At 42.7% G+C, this 21183-nt stretch overlaps 1 protein-coding gene across 1 annotated transcript in view; it reads right to left on the bottom strand.

Annotated features, from left to right (window-relative positions):
* Positions 1 to 1103: 1103 nt before the first annotated feature.
* TEDC1 (tubulin epsilon and delta complex 1) overlaps positions 1104 to 21183 on the bottom strand; it is an 85560-nt gene continuing 65480 nt past the window's right edge. The window contains exon 9 of the mRNA XM_068416750.1: positions 1104 to 2315. Within this exon, the coding sequence (XP_068272851.1) occupies positions 1956 to 2315 (360 nt within the window). The 3' untranslated portion in view covers positions 1104 to 1955. The remainder of the gene's footprint in view (positions 2316 to 21183) is intronic.

The following is a 21183-nucleotide window of genomic DNA, read 5'->3' as shown; positions in this document are numbered from 1 at the left end:
AAGGAACTTCTGAGGGCAATGTGTTAAACCTAAATGCAATGCAGTATGAAAATTCCCTTGTATAAAAGCTGAAGGAGGATATAAAACAGAGAGAGAGACTGGTGCTGCCACTCTTGTTAGTTCTAGGATATACTGTTTCTTTCCCATTCATGTATAATTTTCTGTGAAACCTGTGTCTGAATAAATCCTCTTGTGCATTGCATTTCAGCAGCCCTGGAACAAACACTCTCCCTGAGTTGTACCAGCTTGAAACAGTTCAGTGCTTGGTACTCTGCACCTACAGAGATGGTTTGAAAAGCAAAGCAATGTGGATTGGGTTTTTAAGGCCAGGGCTATTCTTCCAGGAGCAGCAGCCTGGGGCCACCTGCCCCAGAGATGGCTGTCACTAGCCCACTGGGGTTTTCTGCTCCAGGGCTATGTCACCCCCAGTGCCAGCTGACAGCAGGCTGGTTGTGACTGACAGCCTCGGTAAACACACGCAAACACCCTGCTCCCAGGGGCTGTCCCATCTGTGCAGGGCTGACTGGAGTTGAAGTCTCTGGCTGAGACTTGCACTTCCCCCCAGCCTTGCTCAAGCTTGGTCCTTGGAGGAGCCACTGGGTCCACACAGAGGAAAGGCTGTCTGAAACTTGGCCCATATTAAACTGACCTTGTATACTCCTGGCCCACCAGATATGCTGCGTTCAACTGGGTGAAACCAGGACAAAACAGCCCTCCACCTGTGGCTCTCCACTGACATTTGCATTGCCACTCGCTTCTGCAAAAACTGCATGAGAACGAGTATAGGTGGTGCAGATGAGCAGGGTCTGGAAGCACGAGAAGTTCACTTGCTGCAGCAGGAACCAGGAGACCTGAGCCTTGTCCACCCACTCCCACCTGCACATTGTCACCCTGCAGAGCAGCAACCATACTGGTGCCTGGAAAGAGGTCCTTAAAGGTTCCTCACGTTTGGCTGCTGGGTGAGCCAAGAGCAGCTGGTGATCAGCAACACCACGGAGCTGGGGTAGCAGACAGAAATCCAGACTGCGGAAAGCACATTGCTCATAGCAATTCACAAATGAAAAGCAAACAGGTTTTTTTTTTTTAAATTTATTTATTCCTGGAAGTGCACAACTAGAATATAAAAATATTCCTTGGTGAAAGCAAAACAGAAAAGGGTAGGAAATGAATGTCAAGTGAAAAGCATTTGAATGTTCCAGGGGAAGAAGGCTCCAGAGACAGAGCTTGGAGACTCCTCAAGCTTGGAAGTTAAGATCATATTTCTATTTTACAGAAATTTCCTATAGCAGATCCATAAGTTACCTCATTGTGACTCATAACTCGGTGGAATCGGTTTATAGTTTGTTCTCTTTGAGAACCCAATTACTTCAAGTGCATCACACCAGTAAATGAAATCAGTGTGCTGCTTTATTTATTATTAGGCATTTGTTTTTCCTTATGGTGACTGCATTATAGCTGCCACAAATATGCAAAGCAGCTGAATTAAACCAGCACACCTTCTCGAACATTTCCAATCTCTCTGAGCCTCGGTACTTTGCATGTTCTCCAATACCTGGGTTTTTCCAACTAATGAACTTCCATTTGCTGGAAAATACTGAACACAATTAGTACTTCAATGCACCGCCTCGAAGTATGCCATGCCTAGTAGCTGAGTACTGTAAAAGAGCACAGTGCTTGGCAGAAGAACTAGAAATCTGAAAGATAAAAGGGAGATTTAAGCACACTCCCGCTAAGGCCTGCTGCAGAATTTAATTGGCAAGGTTAGCCATAAAGGGGCTGCAGAGAGAACCGCCAAGGTTATGGCCCCAGTGCGAGCCACAACGCAGTTACAAGTTATGAGTCCCAGGCTTAAAAATTAGAAATTACATTTGGTTCCTCACCTCACACTCCCCCATGCCAAGCTGCACAATGTGTTCTGATCAAGTCAGAGCTCTTCTCAGTCCAGCTTTATCTCTTCAAGGGGAGATACAAATCACTCCATCCAACCCTTCTGCAATTTCATCCAGCCTCTGCCTGCACTCTTCCTGCAGCTGCTTCAGCTCTCTCTCCAGGCTGGCCTCTCTCATCTGCAGTTCTCTGATCACCTCTGCAGCACTGACAGCTGAAACAGGCTCCTTGGATACCGACCTACCAAAGCCCGTTTTGCTGGCAGGATGTTTGCTTCTGAACACCAGTCTGCACGAACCGTGCATTTTATTTTTTTTTGGAGCACAAAGGTATGTAAGATCTAGCAGTTTCAGTTCAACACTTTCCTGTATCTTTCTAGCAGTGGCAGAGAACCCCTCCTTCTGTAGTTCTTCCTCTCTTATTTTCACCTGTAGAAAGAAAAAAAAAAAGGGAGGGATGGGGGGGTGGAAAGAGTATGGTAGATTTCTGTGAAAAAATCCTCCCACCAGGAAACACACAAAATGTCATGTTTGGACTAGGCTGTACCAAAGAGAGCCAACTGTGAGTGTAAACCTCAGCGCGTGGCAGTGAAAACTGAATTAAGCTAACACGTGCAGGTAGCAGCCTCAGTGACCAAAAAGCTGCCTGTAGTCATTTGTTTGCAGATTCGCAGTCTACCAGCCCCTCCGCTGATGACTAACACACAAGGGCTCTGCACGCTTCCCTCTCACCGAGGAGTGGGTGGTTTGACTTCAGAGCAAAGCACACAGAGCAAAAAGGGAGACCCAGCAGAGTGACCTTCATCACCGTTGTGCTTTTAAGGCACCACGTTGTCATAACAGATTAATTGCCTCGTGACTAACAGTGTTATTTCAGTTTGCAAATGCCTTCTGCACTTGGCAATGCTAAAAAGTAGGGATGACAACTGTAAGCTAGAAATTCCTTAATTCTCAATTCTCATTATGGGGTAACAAATAGAAAAAGGAAAACAATGAAGCAGAGAGAAAGAAGTAGAGACTAAGACCAAAATGCATACCAGGCAGCATGCTTTCACTAAAGATAGGCCCAATAAACAAAGCTTTTCTTGTGACAGAATCACAGACTGGATGATAAAAAGCAACTGTATATACTGGGATTTCTCCATAGCATTTGATTTAATGTTCTCTAACAATTTGATTTGAAGAACTTGCAACATGGTAATTGCCTTGCCAATTTTACTAGTGGATTAAACATGAATTCAGTGACTCATCTCCAAATGCCGTTGTCAGTAGGGAAACATCTATAAGAAGAGGTACCCTGCTAAGGCCTCAGGGAAACGGTTCTTGGTCCAATGGCATTTTCTGTTTCTGCTACAGCAACAAGCTGTCAAATCAGCTCAGCCAAAAAAGCAGCAAAGTTTCAGAAAAGCGATGCTGCCTCTGCAACCTGCACAAATCCCTGAGCTCTCCTGGAACTCGTGTGCAGTTCTGGAGTTCATGCTTCAAAAAAACACAGGCAAACAGAGACTAGGATTCAAAGGCAGGTCACCCAATGACTCACAGCCCAGAAAACAAGCCTTATAGTATGAAACTTCAAGAGCTCAAACTATTCCATTCATGGAGATAGATATAGATCCTAAAAGAAAGTGGAAAAGTGGTGAGAGACCAGACTTTGCTGACAAAGCCATAAGAAGATCAAATGGGTGAAAATTTGAGTTAGATATTCAGCTTCAGAATAAGACATTGTTTCCTACTGTGAGGATAATGAACCATGAAATGCTTCATTACAGCTCCAGGGATGAATCCTTTGGCCAAAGCTCATCTCAGGTCAAGCTCAGTGCTAATGATAAGCCCTTCCAGCCTTGAAACTGCTCTGCAATCCCTCCCTTCCCTGGCCATGGGTGAAGCCAAACAGTTCCTTAGGGTTTTAAATCTGCAGATCTGCATTAAGATATTGATATCTCACATATTAGAGCTTTGACAAGTTCCCTGTAAAGTCAGAGATATTTTGGCATCTCTCTGAAGCACCAGAGATCGGTCAGAGCTCAAAGCAGCACCAGCTGCAAGGACAAGAGTCCGAAGGTAGCAAAGCCACCGCTGCCTTTGCCACTGTCAAGCTACAACTGCTCATGGTCAAACCAGCTGCCCTATCTGGAGAAAAAAAGGATTTTTTCCATAGATCAGTAGGAAGAGTTTCACTGCTGAAACAACTTCAGAAGCTTACGACATACAGGGGGATCAGACTACGTTCTCTTACTGCAGGCACAAGGGCTGCAGTCACAGTTAAATTTCCCCACTGACACCAGCTTCACCAGGGCTTCACTGACTTATCCCATGTCTTTCATCAGAATAACTTCATGAGTTTTGCAGCCAAGAAATAATCATCTCCACAGTATTCTGATGCATTATTCTCCCCCCTCCCCACCCCTGCTCAAAAGAGATTAAGAAAATCAATCAAATCAGAAAAGAAGTAAATTTATCTGAATTTTTCCTAACGTTAAAAGCTTTATCAATGCAGAACCATCTGTTAAAGCAGACCTCTGTTGATTAAGGCATTTGAATAGAGAGTTGAAGCCAAGAGAAGTCTATCCTTGCCCTTGTCCAAGAACCAAGTGTCCCTCTATTATAATACCCAAGGAATCCCAGGATATTTCTTGCTGTTGGCTAAAAGAATATGTGAGGCCCAATGCTCTAACACCACTTTAGAAGAAACAAAACTGAAAAAATAAATTCAGTGTTATCTGGTCTCCCCACTGCCAATGAATAAATGGAAAATGATGTTTGCACAAAGTGGATTTAACACTGGAATCCAGGATGGGAAAAATTTCCTGTTCCTTACAAGGAACAAAATCACTCAGCAAACAGAGCCCACAAAATGTTATTTATTTTTCACATTAAACTCAGGCAGAATACTACTAGGGCTGTATAAAAGTATTCCTAACGAAACATAGGTTTTCATACTCTCCACCGGCCAAAACTGGAGAATTTTATTATCCATTGTGCGAGGCACATGATGGAAGAGCACGCTCCTCTCAGCACTAAGTGCATTGGGTTCTAACTCAGAGCAACAGCAGGAATAGGAATTACTATACTGAAGCAGAAGCAGCTGTAAGGACAAGGACAACAGCCTTACAGTTAGGCAGTCAGGGAAGGAGAAGGCTAACAAATTCTGACATCTGAGTATCAGGAAGGCACTGCATGTGTTACCTTCTTCAAAGAAAACCAGTATTTCCTAGTAGAACATTAGATAAATTTAACAGGGAAAATTTCAAAATAATGAATATGAAATAAGAGAACAAGTTTAGCAAAGCACTATTTATTTCGTATCAGCACAATCTGGAGCTGGAAGGCTAGCTTGAGTTCTTTTTCGCACTGTTCTTCCTGATCAGCTCTGCAACCCTATGTATGTCCACAAATACTCTTGTTGCGGTTTGTAGACTTCAATAGCTAAAAATATCTGAGGGTTACCTTCAAGTAATACTCTACTCTTCACGTCCTGAACGCTTGTGAAAATACTCAATAACCTCCTCCTGTATGGTTAATTGACGCTCTTTAACAGCTTGCTGTCTCCCATTAGTCAGCACACAATGATTACTCTACACTGCAAAACAATCTCAGCAGACCACTCTGTATTCAACAAACATATTGTAGAAGATTAGGAGCCTCAGCATTTTGTGCCTGCCAGTCTCTATCCCACAGCTCTGCCTTTCAGTCTCAATCGACCAGCTGGAAGTTGAATTCCCAATTAGGTACGTAGTGCTGTCTGACAACTGCTGCACATCCTCTCCAAATAAATACAACATGATAATCATTGTTTCCACTTCTACAGAACCAACCTCATCCCAAAGGGACCTGGTGCATTTTGAGAAAAACCACGCCAAGCGTAGAAGGAATCAGCTGATGAGGAACCAGCATCTTCAAACTGACACATACCCGCTCTGCAGCGAGTCCTGATCTGGTTGGCTGTTCACAACACAGCAGTCACTCACAGACACTCTGAGTCCATGGAAGCATGCTGTCCCTCTGCACGCTTCAGGGTCAATGTACCTTACCAGGTTTCACACCCCCAAGACCATGATAAGCTAGCAGGAACCTCCCATGGCACACAAGTGTCCTCACCAGCCCGATGAGTGCTGCAGATGGACAGATGCCATGAGTGTACACCGAGGCAAGTACTCCTGCTGCGTTCCTTTTGGTTCTTCAGCTCACCATGTCACTGACCGCTGTATGGGACAGGATAGTGGCCAAACTGCCCCGAGTGCTCCTAGATGGCTTCCTTTAAAATAACTTAAGTCTTCCAAAAGACCAGTGTAGGTTTTCAAAACGTATTAAAAACTAAAAACTAAAGGTAAAACTATAATAATTTTCATGTCCTAAGGAGAAGCCAATGAGCTATTGTAGTTGCAGATAGGAGTATCGTACCTTCAATCGCAGACTGAAAAGGGACTGAAGTGACAGACAACCTGGGCTGCCCTTCCCAAACCTGGCACAGTGCAGGGGGTTGTGGTGTGAACAGGCACTGCTGCCACATTCACATGCAGGAATATGCAAAGGAATAAGCACTAGAATAAAACCGATCTCTTCAACATCGGCTGGAGGGTGGGCAGAGACAAGTGGCCTCTTGCTCCCGACATCACGGAATTAAGCCAGGCAGGACATCCATCAAGTGTGGGAAGGATTTCCCATCTCCCCAGGGACCGGCCATGACTGATGCTGCATTTCCAAAAATGTTCAGGCTGAGGTCTGCTTGAGGAAAATGGCCAAGCCAAAACAGAAAAGGGTTGGCCCAGTCCAGACTTCAGAAGGGGCAGTGAGGTGAGGCACATCCAAAAAACAGGCTGAGCAGGCAGCTTGGCTCAGTCCCCACCATGGTGGATTAACTTACACACTGATGCCCAGGAGAGACTTCAAGCCTGCAAACACCTACCCACAAGATTAACTTCCCCAGCACTTCCTCATCCCTACCTCCTCTGAAATTTCTTCTAACCTAAGATACTACTGGCTGTCCTTTTCATCCAGACAGTCATCTCAGCTGGTTTTGGTCCTGGGAGTCTTCTGGCTTTAAATACATTTTATAGCGATGAGTTCAGTGGGCAAACCATGGAAAAGTGTCGCACATTTAAAATAAGCTGCCTTCCAGTTTCTTTCCTTGTTCTCCTGTTTTGAGGCCAGAACAGTAATACCCAGATTCATCTCCTCTGGGCGTGTTCTAATTTGTCACGTGGACAGTCCCAGTCCTTCAGCTGCCCATCTTGGGGAGGTCTACTTCTATCAACTGCTTAGATGACCTACACATTTAGCTCATTTATCTCTCCTCAAAGAGGAGACCTTCCAGCCCTTCACAATTACTGCTGTGGTTTCCTCAGCTCCCTCCCAGAGCTTTGTCTCATTCTGCATGGCTCAGAAACATCCCTGAGAGGCTGATCTGTCTCAGAGTTTTAACAGCTCACTAATGAAAAGTGCAGTAAAAATTATGCACAAAATGGTTCTTTTTTTCTGCTGGGAAGGAAGCTGGTTGTGAACTTATTTGGAGAGAATTTTATCAACATGCAAGACAACCCAAAGAGATGCTAAGAGATCTGGATAACCACATCACATTATTTAAATCACTTCCAGTAATGACCTAACAAAAGTGACAATCTTCCAAATGCTGGAAGTCAACATTTCAGCTTGTTAAAACTTCACATGGCAACCTGAAAGCCTCAGAAAGCAAATGAACGCTCTGCCTCTCAGTTACATACTTGAAGGAAGCCACTAGCTAGAGATGAAGCTTAAAATGCAGCAGCAATGAAAGGTCCAAACACCTATTTCGAGAAAGAGAGTGGGGGGAGGCATAGGAGCATTTCCATTTTACGATCGCGTTGTTGCCAGCTTTGAGGAAGGAGCAGCAAACCAAATTGTTGGAGCTGCTTTTGAAGTGGATGATAAAGACCAGAATCATGTCATTATTTTTAAATCGCAATCTCTTCAAATTATTCTCGAGTTTTGCAGAAATGGCTGTAATAACGGTATTGTTCAGAAACACAAACTGCACAAGCCTAGAAATGGCACGTTTTTGCCTCCCATCCTATCTGTCCACTCATTCTCTCTCATATTTCTCTTACGAATAGGGAGAAGACCCTATATGCATACAGCATGAAATGCAAATTATTCTTGCCATTCTGTACAGATACTACAAACCGTGATGCCTGCCTTTGCTGGAAAACACAGTGCAGCCCGCTCCTTTGTGCTCTTGAGTCACATGGAACAAACAGAAAGACCTGAGATCTTGTCTTTTGGGGTTGGGGAGCGACAGGAAATTAGGAAATACAAATGGATGCAATATCCAAGCCACCAAGTCATACTGCCTTTGCTATCAGGGCATAATCACCCAACACCTTTCATAAACTCATCTAGTTCCTTTGAAAACATCAAACAGCATTTGACTTGCAGAATTTTGTATTCCTAAAGGAAGCTCATTTCCAAGCTTTATTTTAAAGCTGTCACGGCTAAGATGGCTCCCTGTACCTGGGGAGCTGAAAAGGGTGAAATGAAATATTACATGCTTGGAAATATATGATTAATGAGCGGCCAGACTGCAAAAATGGAAAAGACCTGCCAGGCCAGCCAGTGCCCTCCCCTGCCTGGCTCCGAACGGCTCCCCAGCACACCGCAATATCCCAAGGACGGGCAGTGAGAGGCGCTCCCCAGGTTAGAGGAGCTGCCCAGAGCTCTCAGTCTCCACGTATACTGAGCAGACCCTCATTCAACAGACACGCATCAATTATAGATAAAGATCTATAAGTAAAAAATGAAAGTGGGATAAGCACAGAGATACTGGCATCACTCAGACTGGCAGTGTGGATGGCGAGCAGAAATCCTGACAGCTGAGTGCTGGAAACCAGGCGTTGCAAATTAAGGCTAGTTTAGTTTTCAGTTTCCAGACTGGAATCCGGATCAGTCCAGCAGCTGAACCTTGCAAACACTTGTGTTTAATTGGTACAAGCCTCAATAACACTTTATAAGTTATCATTATTTACACTTTTTGCTGTCTTACAGCTTATATCTAGTGTTTGTTCCACCACCATTCCCTCCCACCCCTGAGAAAAACCTTGCGGAACTGCAATCCCAGCTGAGAGTCTATCTGGGACACAGAAAATGGGATAGAGAAGGATTCACAGACTGCTTTTAAGAAAGCCCTCCTTGTCAGTACTGAAAAACCAGCACCCAGTACGAAAGGAAAAACAGCAAAAGGAAATAATAAGCAAAAGTATCAATAACATCGAAGGGGGAAGAGCATAGTCCACTACAAGCACAGCAGAAAGATCTAAGCATTAAACAAAAGTGGAATATAATAAAAAAAGTCACAGGGTTCCCACAATTCCCACCCACAACCTCTTTGTGCTCCTATACAAGAATTTACTGGCTATACAATACACATTCTGCACCTGACCGCGCACACAGCGGCACTGAAAACCACACACCATGGTCTGCCTGTGACAAAGAAGATGCCCAAGCAGAGTTCATCCCAAACACCATTAGAGATCAGCAAGACCTGAACAAGCCAACACCGTTGCTCTCCATGTTTGTCACTGTTTTCTGTACAGAACAGTTACGAATAACCCAAGTGTTTTGTGTGCTTGTGTGTCCCCAAAGGCATAAAAATAAAATCTTTTTCACACATAAGTAGGGTGAGGGATTTACACTTCTTTTAGAACAAACAAATAATAATTTGGCTAGGAGGCCAGTTTCTTTTAACAAAGATGTTTGCTTTTTTTGTTTTCAATAATCATGGTTAAGTGTACGACAAATGCTTTCCTTCCTTAGCTATAGACAGTGACCCATTCAGCCTCAGAGAAGCAGAGAAAGGCACCATTTCAAGGGATGCTGTGAATGCATGAGTGGTGGAAAATCAAATCCTGCAGCTCCTACTTCTGGGAAAAAGTTAAGGAGCAGAGGGGGACAGGACCCTGCAGAGTCTATAAAGTTCAAATATTTGCTGAACAGTGACTTCCAAGAAAATCAGACCTCCAGCCTTCAGAAAAATATCTAAAGGCATTTGCTGCTTACACAAAAAAACTCATGAGTTAGAGCAAAAGCAATATCTGCAATCAGCTGTTCTGGAAACACTACAACACTGAGTAAGCAGGTGTTTTACTATAAAAAAAAATACCTTACTCTAATTTCAAATTCATGTCTTATAGTGACTTGCCCAAATGTAATTTCAAACCTCTAAGAAAGTTATAGACTTAGTACTGCAGCTCTATAAAACTTGTCTCATTGAATCAAGCTGCTTTGCTGTAAGCTTTCAAGGTTTTTAATTTGCTGCAGCAGTTCTACACACTGAGGAGTAACCAGTTAAAAACGCTGGAAACCATCATTTTCTATTTTAATAGCTGAACACTTCCCACACTGTCCTGCCTAAATGAGGTTTCTTTCTTCTTGTGAGATCCTTGATTGTACACAAAGAGACTTGATGTTTTTCTGAAATAGCTCATTTAATACCAATGCTCATGCATTTATGGATTTAAAGTCATAACAAACTGTTTGATTAGTCTAACCTACCACAAAGCACAGGCTACAATATGTCACCTAGTAATTTCTGCAATGTTCTACTACATTCTAGAAGAGACCCTGTAGCTTACTAAAACCAGACATTTTGGGTTTTTTTAAAGCACAGGCTCCAGCAGATCAAGAAACTACCCTATCACTGTGTTATATCAGCAGTTAAATACATTTATAGTTAAAAATATGCCCCTTTTCAGTGAGTTCTGCCTCAGGCCCCAGGTCTCCTCATACCATCTTTCACCTAAAGTCATATATCCTCAAAACTCCACTTCTAAGAACTTGCAGAACATAATCCAGCTGCAACTTTGCCTTGGTTAAATTACACTTTTCTCACCACTCAAAAAGACTGATCAAATAATTCCTTTATCACCCCTTCTTTAATCCTTTCCAACCTTTCAACCATTTTCCAGTTGTGACGGTGGTATAAGTGGGGCCAACACATTTCATTAAGCTCTGAATTGTGATCTATATCTTATCCGTCATTTAATGACCAGTGGCAGATAGCAACACTTAGTTGCCAATAACCTATCAACTTTTCCATGACCCATTACCCTCTGTTTTATAAGGCCATGAAATGGAAAGGTTTGCACATATCCAAACCCTGATGCTGATGGCAGATCAAACTGGTTTGAGGTACATGCATGGGTATTTCTTACTAAACCCAAACCCCAGCAACAGTAAGAAACTCAAATAATTTCTTTTGGCTTAACAATAATTATAACAGCTAAAGCAAAATTTTACTTTAATATAATTACTAATTTCTAACACTCGTTATTAGTTCAGCAAGAGGAAAAATCTTAGGCCTTTGGAAATGGTTGCAAATAAATGAAAGGTGGGATCCCAAAGTAATATTAATAGAGGTATTTTTTGTACCATAAACTATGAAGATATTTTAGAAGGGTTGTAAATCTGAGCTATAGCAACCAACAGAAGATGTAATTATACAAGCAGCTGCATTCCAAATTTTGCCCAGATTTGCAATTTCCTGCAATTAGAGAGAAATGTATGCATCTCCATCTTAGGCAAGACATTCACTATTCAAATGCCAGCTCCCAGGCACACCTATAGTCACTCCAAAACAAATTGACAGGGGAGCCACAGAGGGGCAACGTACCTATTTTATCTAGGAACAGAAAGCCATCTTTTATCTGGGGGAGGAGTCCTCTGAGGAGAAACTAAAAATAGAGTTTTAATACCAGGAATGCACATAGCTGCATCCAATGAGAACAGCTACCACGGTCTGGCAGGGCACTGCTGCTCTGTGCTGCCTTTTATTATACACTGAATACTGCAAAGCACTTCACAAGCCTTCAGAACGACATCCACGCTCTTCTCCAATGGAAAGTTTTTAGATGGTGAGGAAGCACAGTAACAGAAAGTTAGAAGTTAATTAAAGCATTTGAATGAGATAAAGAGGAGTGACCTGATCTTGTCTGAATGGATAACATTTTTGTTGATTTTGTTTGGTTTGTTTTGGGGTTTTTTTGCTTTGGTGGGTTTTTTTTTTTTAAGATAATCAAATGCATCTGTATTTAGACTCATGTATCTAAATACCACATTGACAGGAGTCAGAAAAGTCAGTTTAGCTTAAGATAAAGGAAAAGGATATATGATTAAGAAAACAGGAATAGAATATTAAGATTTTTCAGGGTCCTTACCAGAAAAATGCAAAGTATACCTCCAAATATCAATACGAAACACAAAAGCACACGACTGATGAAAGCACTGCCTGTTTGCTGAGCCTACAAATATCTATCACACAGGCAAAGCAAAAGGGAAATGAATTCTCTTAGGTCTAAAAGCAGCTGAACTCTGTGACTGCTGTGCAGTGAAGTGAGCCCGTGTGAACAGATTTGCTTACAGTAAGGGCTTGACCCAGCTCTCCTCCTGCAACAGAGCTGCACTGGGGCCTGCCCTTGAAGAGATGCACAAAGAGGCAGTTGCTTCAAGGACAGCCTTTGGGCTGGATTGCTAAAGGACATACCTGAGGCAAACAGCTCAGAATGAAGGCAGCTATGCTGAAAGCCTCATGAGATACATCCCTCTTCCACAAAGCTACAAAAATAGTTTCCTGTTGTATGGATATTTTCTGACCTCTCTGTTCCTGAGCTTTTGGCATGAGTAATTTGCTTTTCCAGTGGTTAACTTTTGAGGAGAACAACTGAACTCAAAGAAAAAATATAGATGGGACTCAAAAATGTACTGTGATTGTTCTATCCCAGCAACTCTGTGGGCAGAATCAGCCAGGAACAAACCTTAAAATAATAAATGGTCATCAAAGAAATCAGCAATTTCTGCATCACCTCTGTTCAGCTACAGAGGATGCCAGCGATGCCAGCACAAGAGCAGCAGACATGAAGCATCAACAGGAGCATACAATAAGACAGCCAGAATCCCTGTGCTCTGGGGCCAGGAGCTCATCTAAACCTCTTCAGCTACTTCCCAAAAAGATATTCAAGTCTGCTAGCCGGTACGGTCCCACTGCTCTCAGGAAGGTGGGACAGCTCCAGGCAGCAGCATCAAACTTGCAGGTTCTTTACCATCGACTACAAGGAGACACGGTTTAGACTTGTGAAAGTCCCAGATGCCACACAATTCTCAATGCGCACCACAGGGAATAAGAGATAAACACCTATTTCCTTCTCCAAATTATAAATCTTCAGCATTTTACAGTAGTGAAAAAATTCCACTCCAACAGCCCGGCCTTTTATAACGCATTTGTTTTTAAACTACAGTTTTATCTCTAGACTTTTCAAAACCCCTGAGTTCAATTAGATCATCACAGAAATTAACGTAGTAATAGGCACATACTGAAAATATATGATATGAAAACCAGAGTACGTCAGTGTAAGTAATGTAGACACTTGCAAAAAGGCTGCAGTGCTACTTTGAAAAAGGCCCTGGCAACTACAAATTACAAAGGCAGGCAACAGACAAGTATTGCTTCATATAATGAATTGCTCACTTATTTTTCAATTTGTCCTTCCAAACTTTTATCTTGGGCAGCAGAGACAAACACTGGTGATACGAGGTATCAGCTCAGATTTAAGTGACTTGCAGAGGCTTGGAGGGCCCCACTTTGTTTTAAGCAGAGCTTTATCACTGTGCAACATGAGAGCAGCTACTCTAGAAACAGAGTGCTGCTTCTGACTTGCACTTCTCTATTATCCTGCTGTGGGAGAAGAGGATGTGAAACAAATCCAATCAACGTAGTCCCTGTACAGCCAAAATAAGGAATGTTTATACAAACCACTCCTAAAATGGGAGAGGAGAAGAAGGTATTACTACCTGGTCATGCAGATTTTCAGAAAAGGGTCTGTCTTATGCAAAAATTACAAGAAAAAGAAAAAAAAACAAACAAACAAACCAAAAAACCATGACTTTTAGGGAGTTTCTTCGCCCCCAAACCAGCTTGGTTTTCAGTTAGGAAATACTCCCTTGTCCCCTCCAGGGCCTTTGCATGGCTGCTGCAGAACCTCCACCAGCACCGAGCCCTGCAGCTTTTCTCTCTGCTTTTGGGGGAGGCAGGAGCAGTGCATCCAGAGCAGCAAAGGTCACTCCAGCAACCCAGCCTGTCCACAACTATGGCAGAAGGCAAATGAACTTTAACTCCTATGTGAAGATTCATCTACATAAAACATTTTCAGAGTTTCAGTGAAAAAGCAGACGTTTTCTAAAGCCACTACTCTTAAAATGCATTCAGCAGTTTCTCTTATTAGCTCACAGTTTTGATGGTGAGTAGCAGCTGTAGGTGGATGTGAAGCTGCTTGAATGGCCATTGTGACTCTTGCAGCAGTCAAAGGCTGGGCTCTACAGCTAGCCTGCAAAGGAAGAAATCAAACAGCTCTCAGCGTTTTGAGAGAGCCGATAAGATGAAGAGTTAAAGTGGTGAGTTCTGAGCTCAGAAGTGTACTAAAGCTTTATTTAGATGCATTTCTGGCTGGGAAGAAGAGATGTGACAATGTTAAATTACGGATGTACTTTTATGTCAGCTCTTCTACAAGCACAAGGGACAAAGACACAGAAATAAGTTGGATACTTTTTTCCCTTACAATCAAGTACCCTCGATTTCAGGGCAGATGACTGAGAGAACAAGGCCAAGGTTTTAAGAAAAAAGGAAACTTAAAGTTAAGCTTTGAATGCAAACAATCCTTCCAAAAGCACCTCCATTAACTTCCCTAAAAACCAAGCAATACTGCAAAGTACGCAACACTTGTAACTCTCCTGGCAGAGGAGGAACCCATCCCGACTGTCTGCCTGGAGATGTAAAGCAAGCCAGACACCTCCTGAAAGTTACTGTCCCCAAAACCCACTCTGAAAGGCTCAGTAAAACACCCTAACAGTGTTTCAGGTAGAGCTGCTCTGAAATACGGCCGCTGGCTATGGTGTTTAACACAGCCTCTGTCAGCCAGAATTAGCTCTGTCCCCAAGATACTGCCCTTGTGGAGGACATCTCACCACTTGCAAGAGAACCTCGAAATCCAGCAACCTTGTGGTCACAGGTAGCTCAAATCCCACCCGTCAGCCTCCAAGCTTTTTGCATACAAAAGATAAAGGTGGTGCTGGGACCTGCGATCTTATATACCTTGCGCATCTGAGCCCTACAGGCCTTCCTAGTCTTCATCCATGTTTTGTTGTGCGTTTTAACTGTGAGAACATAAATAGTACACTTATTTCTTAAAAATGCACTAAAACATTTACAGCAGCTACAAAACACGTTCTCTCATTGGAATAGGGTTTTTTTTACAGTTTATTGTTAAATAAAGCTCATCTAAAATTTATTGGGGTATAATTCTTCAGCTGCATTTACTACATGTTTCATTGCCTTGGTTGGTATCCAACATCTTGGTAAATAATGCGAGTAAAATATTAACACTGGTTATTGATTATACTTTTAACTGATCCTGTCACCTGAGCAAACATTCTGCATTTCGGCAGAGGAAGGGAAACCAGCATCGTTTGGGAAGCAAGAAAAACTTTCACCCACTCTTACTTCAAACCCCAGAGAGTTCCACACACAAAACAGGAGACGGCACTCAGTTTTTAATGTTTCTCACTTCCCTAAGGAGATGGAGTCTTTTAGAATATATAAGCCCCATGAAAAATGTCAGGCTGGGTAATTTATTTCCAGTTACAGTTTCTGTGTGTGTTTGAAATCAGTTTGCTGATTTAGCAACCTGATTAGAGTCTCTCTGTCTCTCACACAGTTCAGCAGTCACTCAGCAATCTGCACAGCAAGTTGCATCTGCATACGAAGAATAAAGTTACCTTTTTCATCTCTGTGTGCTGCAAGCTTAACATTGACTATTCAACTCTGACCAACCTGCACAGAGTTCTCAGAAGCGAGCAAGATTCTTTCAAAAATCTCCCAGCTCTGTTTATCTGCAGTAACTTTCCACGTGCGTGCCAGCCTTCAACCAGGCTAACTAGGGGCTTCAGGTCTACCACAAGTGTTAGATACTGCTGTTAAGAGAAGAACTGACACACAGAGATGGCTTCTTTCCTCCTTCCAACACAAGGCAGAGCACACTGCCCTGCAGGAACAATCACTTGGATCTCCACCGCAGTCTCCACGGGCACTTACCAGAAGCAAGCAGCTTCAGATTTCCTGCTAGGAATATTGAGGAGTGACAAATAAACCGATACAAGAAAATTACTTCCTACTGTTTCCAGGAGATCTATGCTTTCTAATAACTTAATCTGTTAATACCATGGCAATTCCATCAGCAGCAAATTTAATCCTACGTTTAACTAAAGAAGAACTACACGTAAAAGCCATTAGCCTTGTCCCTCCCTGCCATCCTCCTGTCCATGTCCTCCATTGCTCCCTTTGATGGATGTTTCTGCTGATCCCTCTGCCTTTCTTCCCCCTACCCAGGCATCTGGGCCCAGCCAACCATGCATTTCCAAAAGCTGCTCTTGTGGTCTTGCTAGTTCTTCAATTTCTTTTTGCATGAAAAGCTCCACTGACAGCTGCTTGGTGCTCCAGATGGAGGTTTGTAAACACCAAGTGGAACGCAGAAATGCTCTGGGACCGGGGAAGGGAATGTGCTGACTGAGGAAATACGCCAGCACTGAACCATTCCCTACCACTCCTCCACTTCCTGCACCCCAGACAGCCTGGATAATTAGTTACTCACTATACTAACATCTTCATATTAGCAGAAAACTCAGAGAACTAGAATAAACAGCAGAAATAGGAAAGATGAAATGTGAACAGTTTCTTTTTTTTTTAAAAAAAAAAAAAAGAAAATAGCTTTGGACAAGCCAGAGAGTTCTCCAGCGAGAGCTCAGCTGCCCCTTTGCCATGAGCCCTGGGGTTCAGGCAGCAGAAACTCAGCGTGGCCCTGCACCAGTGGAGGAGGTAACACACCAGGAGCCAGTTCAGTCCTCACTGTCCCCTCTCGTCATTCACACGGTGCAGAAAATAATGAGACTTTGTGTTTCCCTCATCCACATACATACAACGCATGTGCCTTTATTTTCACACAGGTCAGCTGCACACACAGCACAGCCATCAAGCACTGGCAGTGGCTACTAGGATACCCACAGCTCCTCATCCTCCCTCCAATTCATTACAAGGCTTACAGAAAACTTTGGAAGTGCACTTGTTTGAGTAGACAAAATTCAACTCAATCTCGGTAAGAAAAACAAAAAAAAAAAAGAATCAAAACCAGAAGGATATAGGACTATGTTTCAGCACCAGCCTCTGGAGCTGCTTCCCTATTTCAAATAGTGAAGCCTTAAATCAAAGTGCATCAAAAGCCATTCAGTCTTTTATAAATGTAAGATCCTTGGGAAAAAAAAAAAATCTCCTTTTATTAGACTCTACAAGGTCTCCAGCAGTGTGCTGTGATGAGCTGGCAGTGGCAAAAAGTTTGAGTGAATCACAGGACTGAAGCGAAAGCCTCTCTGCATTTCAGCCCCTGCCATCCCCACTTGATGGAGTGTCCCCCAGGTTGTTCCTGCCACCACCACTGACCACCCCTGCACCTCCCCTCTCCCCAGCGAGAGAAAATAAAACATCCCTCTCCCATACAGCCCCTACCCAACACACTATGAACCCAAAGGGCATCTCTTCCGAAATGGGCAGCCCTGCATTCTCCCACCCCTAACAAGGCTGCGGGTGCAACAGTTTGGGGAGGCTGGGGGTTACTGAATGGATGAGAAGGTGGAGAAGAATGGATGAGATCAGGAGAAAAATACAGAAACAAAGACAAAATAGAGGTTTCAGTGTGCTCTTCCACTGTCATTAAGGAAGTCTGATATAGGCCAGGGATCACAACCTCTTAAGTCTCAACTCTTGGCACTCAGGCACAACGTGAGCCAAGCACGCAAGTACAGCCACCAGCATTTCTGGAGAGGACTCTAATGTGGAGGGAACATGTTCAAACTGAGATTAATGGCTCTAAGTCTTTCCAGGCCATGCTTCAGAGGCGTATGCATGAGCAAGCTTCATCCCATCATACTGCCATCTCAAAGGAGCCTGGCTTGCTTTTAAATGCTAGTGAACACAGAGGATCCCAAGATACAATATCCCAAGTTTCAACAAAAGCTCAGTGTGGTGCAAGCATTTATATGATTAAAACTGAAACGATCATCATCTAGAGTCAAAATACTCTGCATTCCAGCCTGTGGATGTCAAATGTTTAAAACAGCCTGAAATAAAATCCCCTCACAAATAGATAAGTAGATAACATGAAATATTCAGAAATGAAAAAGCAAACAAACAAGTTCTCTTCTGGAATTAGCAGTTTTCATCTTTTACAGTTAAGTTTGTTTTCAAGAGGAGAAACATTTTTAAAGCTTAACCATTTCACTCAACTTTGTCATCTACAAATCCCCAAAATGTCACCAAAGAAGTGACAATTATTTGCCCAGTACTGCATGGAAAAGAACAAAGCTAACAGTCAGAAAGCCTCATATTCAGATCACACCTCTGTCAGATGCCTCTTCTCCTCCAAGATTCTGAACACATCACTGCCTAGAGATGGATATCAGTTAAAATGTCATATTAATCAGGGTTTCACAAATCACCCAAATCCCATGGCAACATTCAGATGTCTTCTAGTCAGTGTCCCTGAAGTGGGAAATGGTTTCAGGGTCATTCCAAGCACATAACCAAAGAAAGAGCTGGGGGCAGGCAGAAACAAACAAAAGAAAATAAGGAAACAAACAAAGAGACAAAGAAAAGAAAATAAGGAAAAAAAAGTTCTTTAATTTTGAAAGCTTAAGATCAATAGTTTTAACTACCAGAATCACAGCGTGCAAATGAGCAAACTGGCAACAAATAAGACACATTGCCCCTGAAATCACACTGAATAATAAGCAGTTGTGTTTAGTGGTACAAACCAGACATCATGGCATAGCAATGACTTTAACACACCTGAAATACCTCTACCTAGTTTTAAGTAAACAAACAAATAAATCACAGATTTTCATAAGTGAAACAGACTTCAACAGGTTTTCAAGGCAAATCTATATCTTAGAGCAGGTCCAACTCCTCTTCAGCCATCTCTGACTGATATTTGCATAACCTGGTTTCTGCAGGGTCCACGGATGGAGATTTCACAGTTCACCAGGCAACCTACTCCAATGTTTCTCTGCCCTGGCCATTAGGAATTTTTTTCCTTAGTATCTAATTAGAATCTGTGTTACAATTTACACCCAATTCTTGTCCCATTTACTGAGGACATGGGGCGGGGGGGCAAATATTTCCTCCACAGAAAACTTCTTCCTATTCCAAGACTCATATACCTCACCTTAGTCTTTCCATTTTTAACATAAAGACCTTTCATTCCAGACTTACGATGATTTTCGTATTTATCTTCTGGTTCTCCCCAGTTTCTCTCCTGAAATGTGATGCTCAATGTAAGGAATGAGCAACTGTACCTTGTTATATCAAAGCTCCATCTAACCGAGCACTGTCTCCAACGGTCATCAATATCAAATAGCTAGAGAATAAGTTTAGGACTAGACAAATACATTTATATAACAATACTTCACTGGAAGATACAACGTCCTAAACTCCAGTAGTTTGCAGCTGAAGGACTCTCCTGACCAGAGAATATTCTTCATATTTCTTGCTTATCAACTATTTTTTTCTCCATTAATTTGTCCAGTAATTCCCTCTAGGTTCACTCATGGTGAGAACCAAGGAACATCAGAAGAACAGTAAAAAATGTTTCCTCCTGCTCCAGTGCAATACTCCTCTTCATTCTCTCCTCTTCTAGTGCAAGGAGCCCTAACCTAAGTAAATTTCCCTTGCAGAGAAACACTTTCACCACTTGGGTCACCATCACTTCCCCTCCCTGTGCTTTTCAGCTCAACCACACCTTTTTTTTGAGTTAGGACTGGAAACAGAACTGCACACCGTATGCCAGGAATATTTTAAGTTTTGCTTTCTTCTGCGTTCCTAACAATTCTTAGGATTCATTTGCTATTTTTGACCACTGACATTGCCACAGAACTATCGTTATAACCCTAAGAGCTCATTCACATGACAGAAGAAACATGTAAAATTATGATTCTCTTATAATTCTCAGATGCGTTTTGTTAGATTTATCTCGATCCGGTTTTATCTGACATTTTACCACTTCCCTACTCAGTACAAGGGCCCTCAACAATCCTTTGCTGTTGCCCTTCACATGTGCTGGCTGGGATTTAGTCTCACGTCGACCTGGGCACTTCGCTATCCACCTCCTTTCCCAGAGCAGTTATACGCACGCTGAGCGGCACGAGCCGGTGGGGCTCCACTGGTGGCTGCCTCCGCAAACCGATCACCGCCGCCTCCTCCCCGCTTCCTGATCTGCTGTTTGCTCAAGGATAAGAGGAAAGACAGCCACATCAGCAGTTTATTTTTGTTGAGAATCTTTTCAGGGACTTTATCAAATGCCATTTGTAAATGCAATTAAAGGACGTCAATCCAACTTCCCTTGCCCACACGCTCACTGAGACCTTCAAAGAGCTCCAACAGATTTTAGATTCATGATTCCTCCCTGGAAAAACCGTGCTGTCTCTTCCCCAGTGTATCACGTTTCATCGTGTGCCCTCAATTCTTTTCTTCAGAACAGTTTCTACTCAGCTGCCTGGCACAGACATCAGGCCTACTGGTAACAGACATAATTACTCTGTGGATTATCACTTTTTTCATGAAGTACAAGGTAGTGGGCACAAGAGCTGTAATAAACCGTACTGTCCCTCAGCCAGGCATGCTTGTGAGAGCCAAAATAATTTCCAGATGTCTCAGTATCGCAAGATACAAAGCCAGAGATAATGATGAGTTTAGCTACCGCTGCATCTTCTCTTTGTTTGACTAAAAAATAATATAGAAGGAAAGATTTGATAAGCTTATTTCTCCAGGGAGAAGACTGAAGGGGTCAGAAATATACAATTGATAGAGGAGCCTGCATTCAGCAAGCATCCTGACAGGCAGAAAGCATCACATAAGCAGCAACACTATTCAAAGGAAGGGTTGATATAAAGACGATATATGGAGAGTCATCTGACCCCTAGCATTCCAAAAAATGCTGTCATACAGCATTACAAAATAGTTCTGTTCCTGGGCATGTAGAAGACGAGGCACTAGTGATAAACCACCCTTTTAACAACACACTAAGATGCACTCCATTTGTTTCCCACAGTCATAAACTCATATGACATTCACTGACTCTCAGAAACACTGGAACTTGACCAACCTTCATTCAAATCCAATTTGAATATTTGAAGTACAATGAAGAACTCATCAGTTAATCTTTTTGGATTTCATTTC

This window comes from Nyctibius grandis, chromosome 21 (genome assembly GCF_013368605.1).
Source record: "Nyctibius grandis isolate bNycGra1 chromosome 21, bNycGra1.pri, whole genome shotgun sequence".
In the NCBI taxonomy this organism is placed as follows: domain Eukaryota; kingdom Metazoa; phylum Chordata; class Aves; order Nyctibiiformes; family Nyctibiidae; genus Nyctibius; species Nyctibius grandis.
This window is presented reverse-complemented; position numbering and strand designations above follow the sequence as displayed.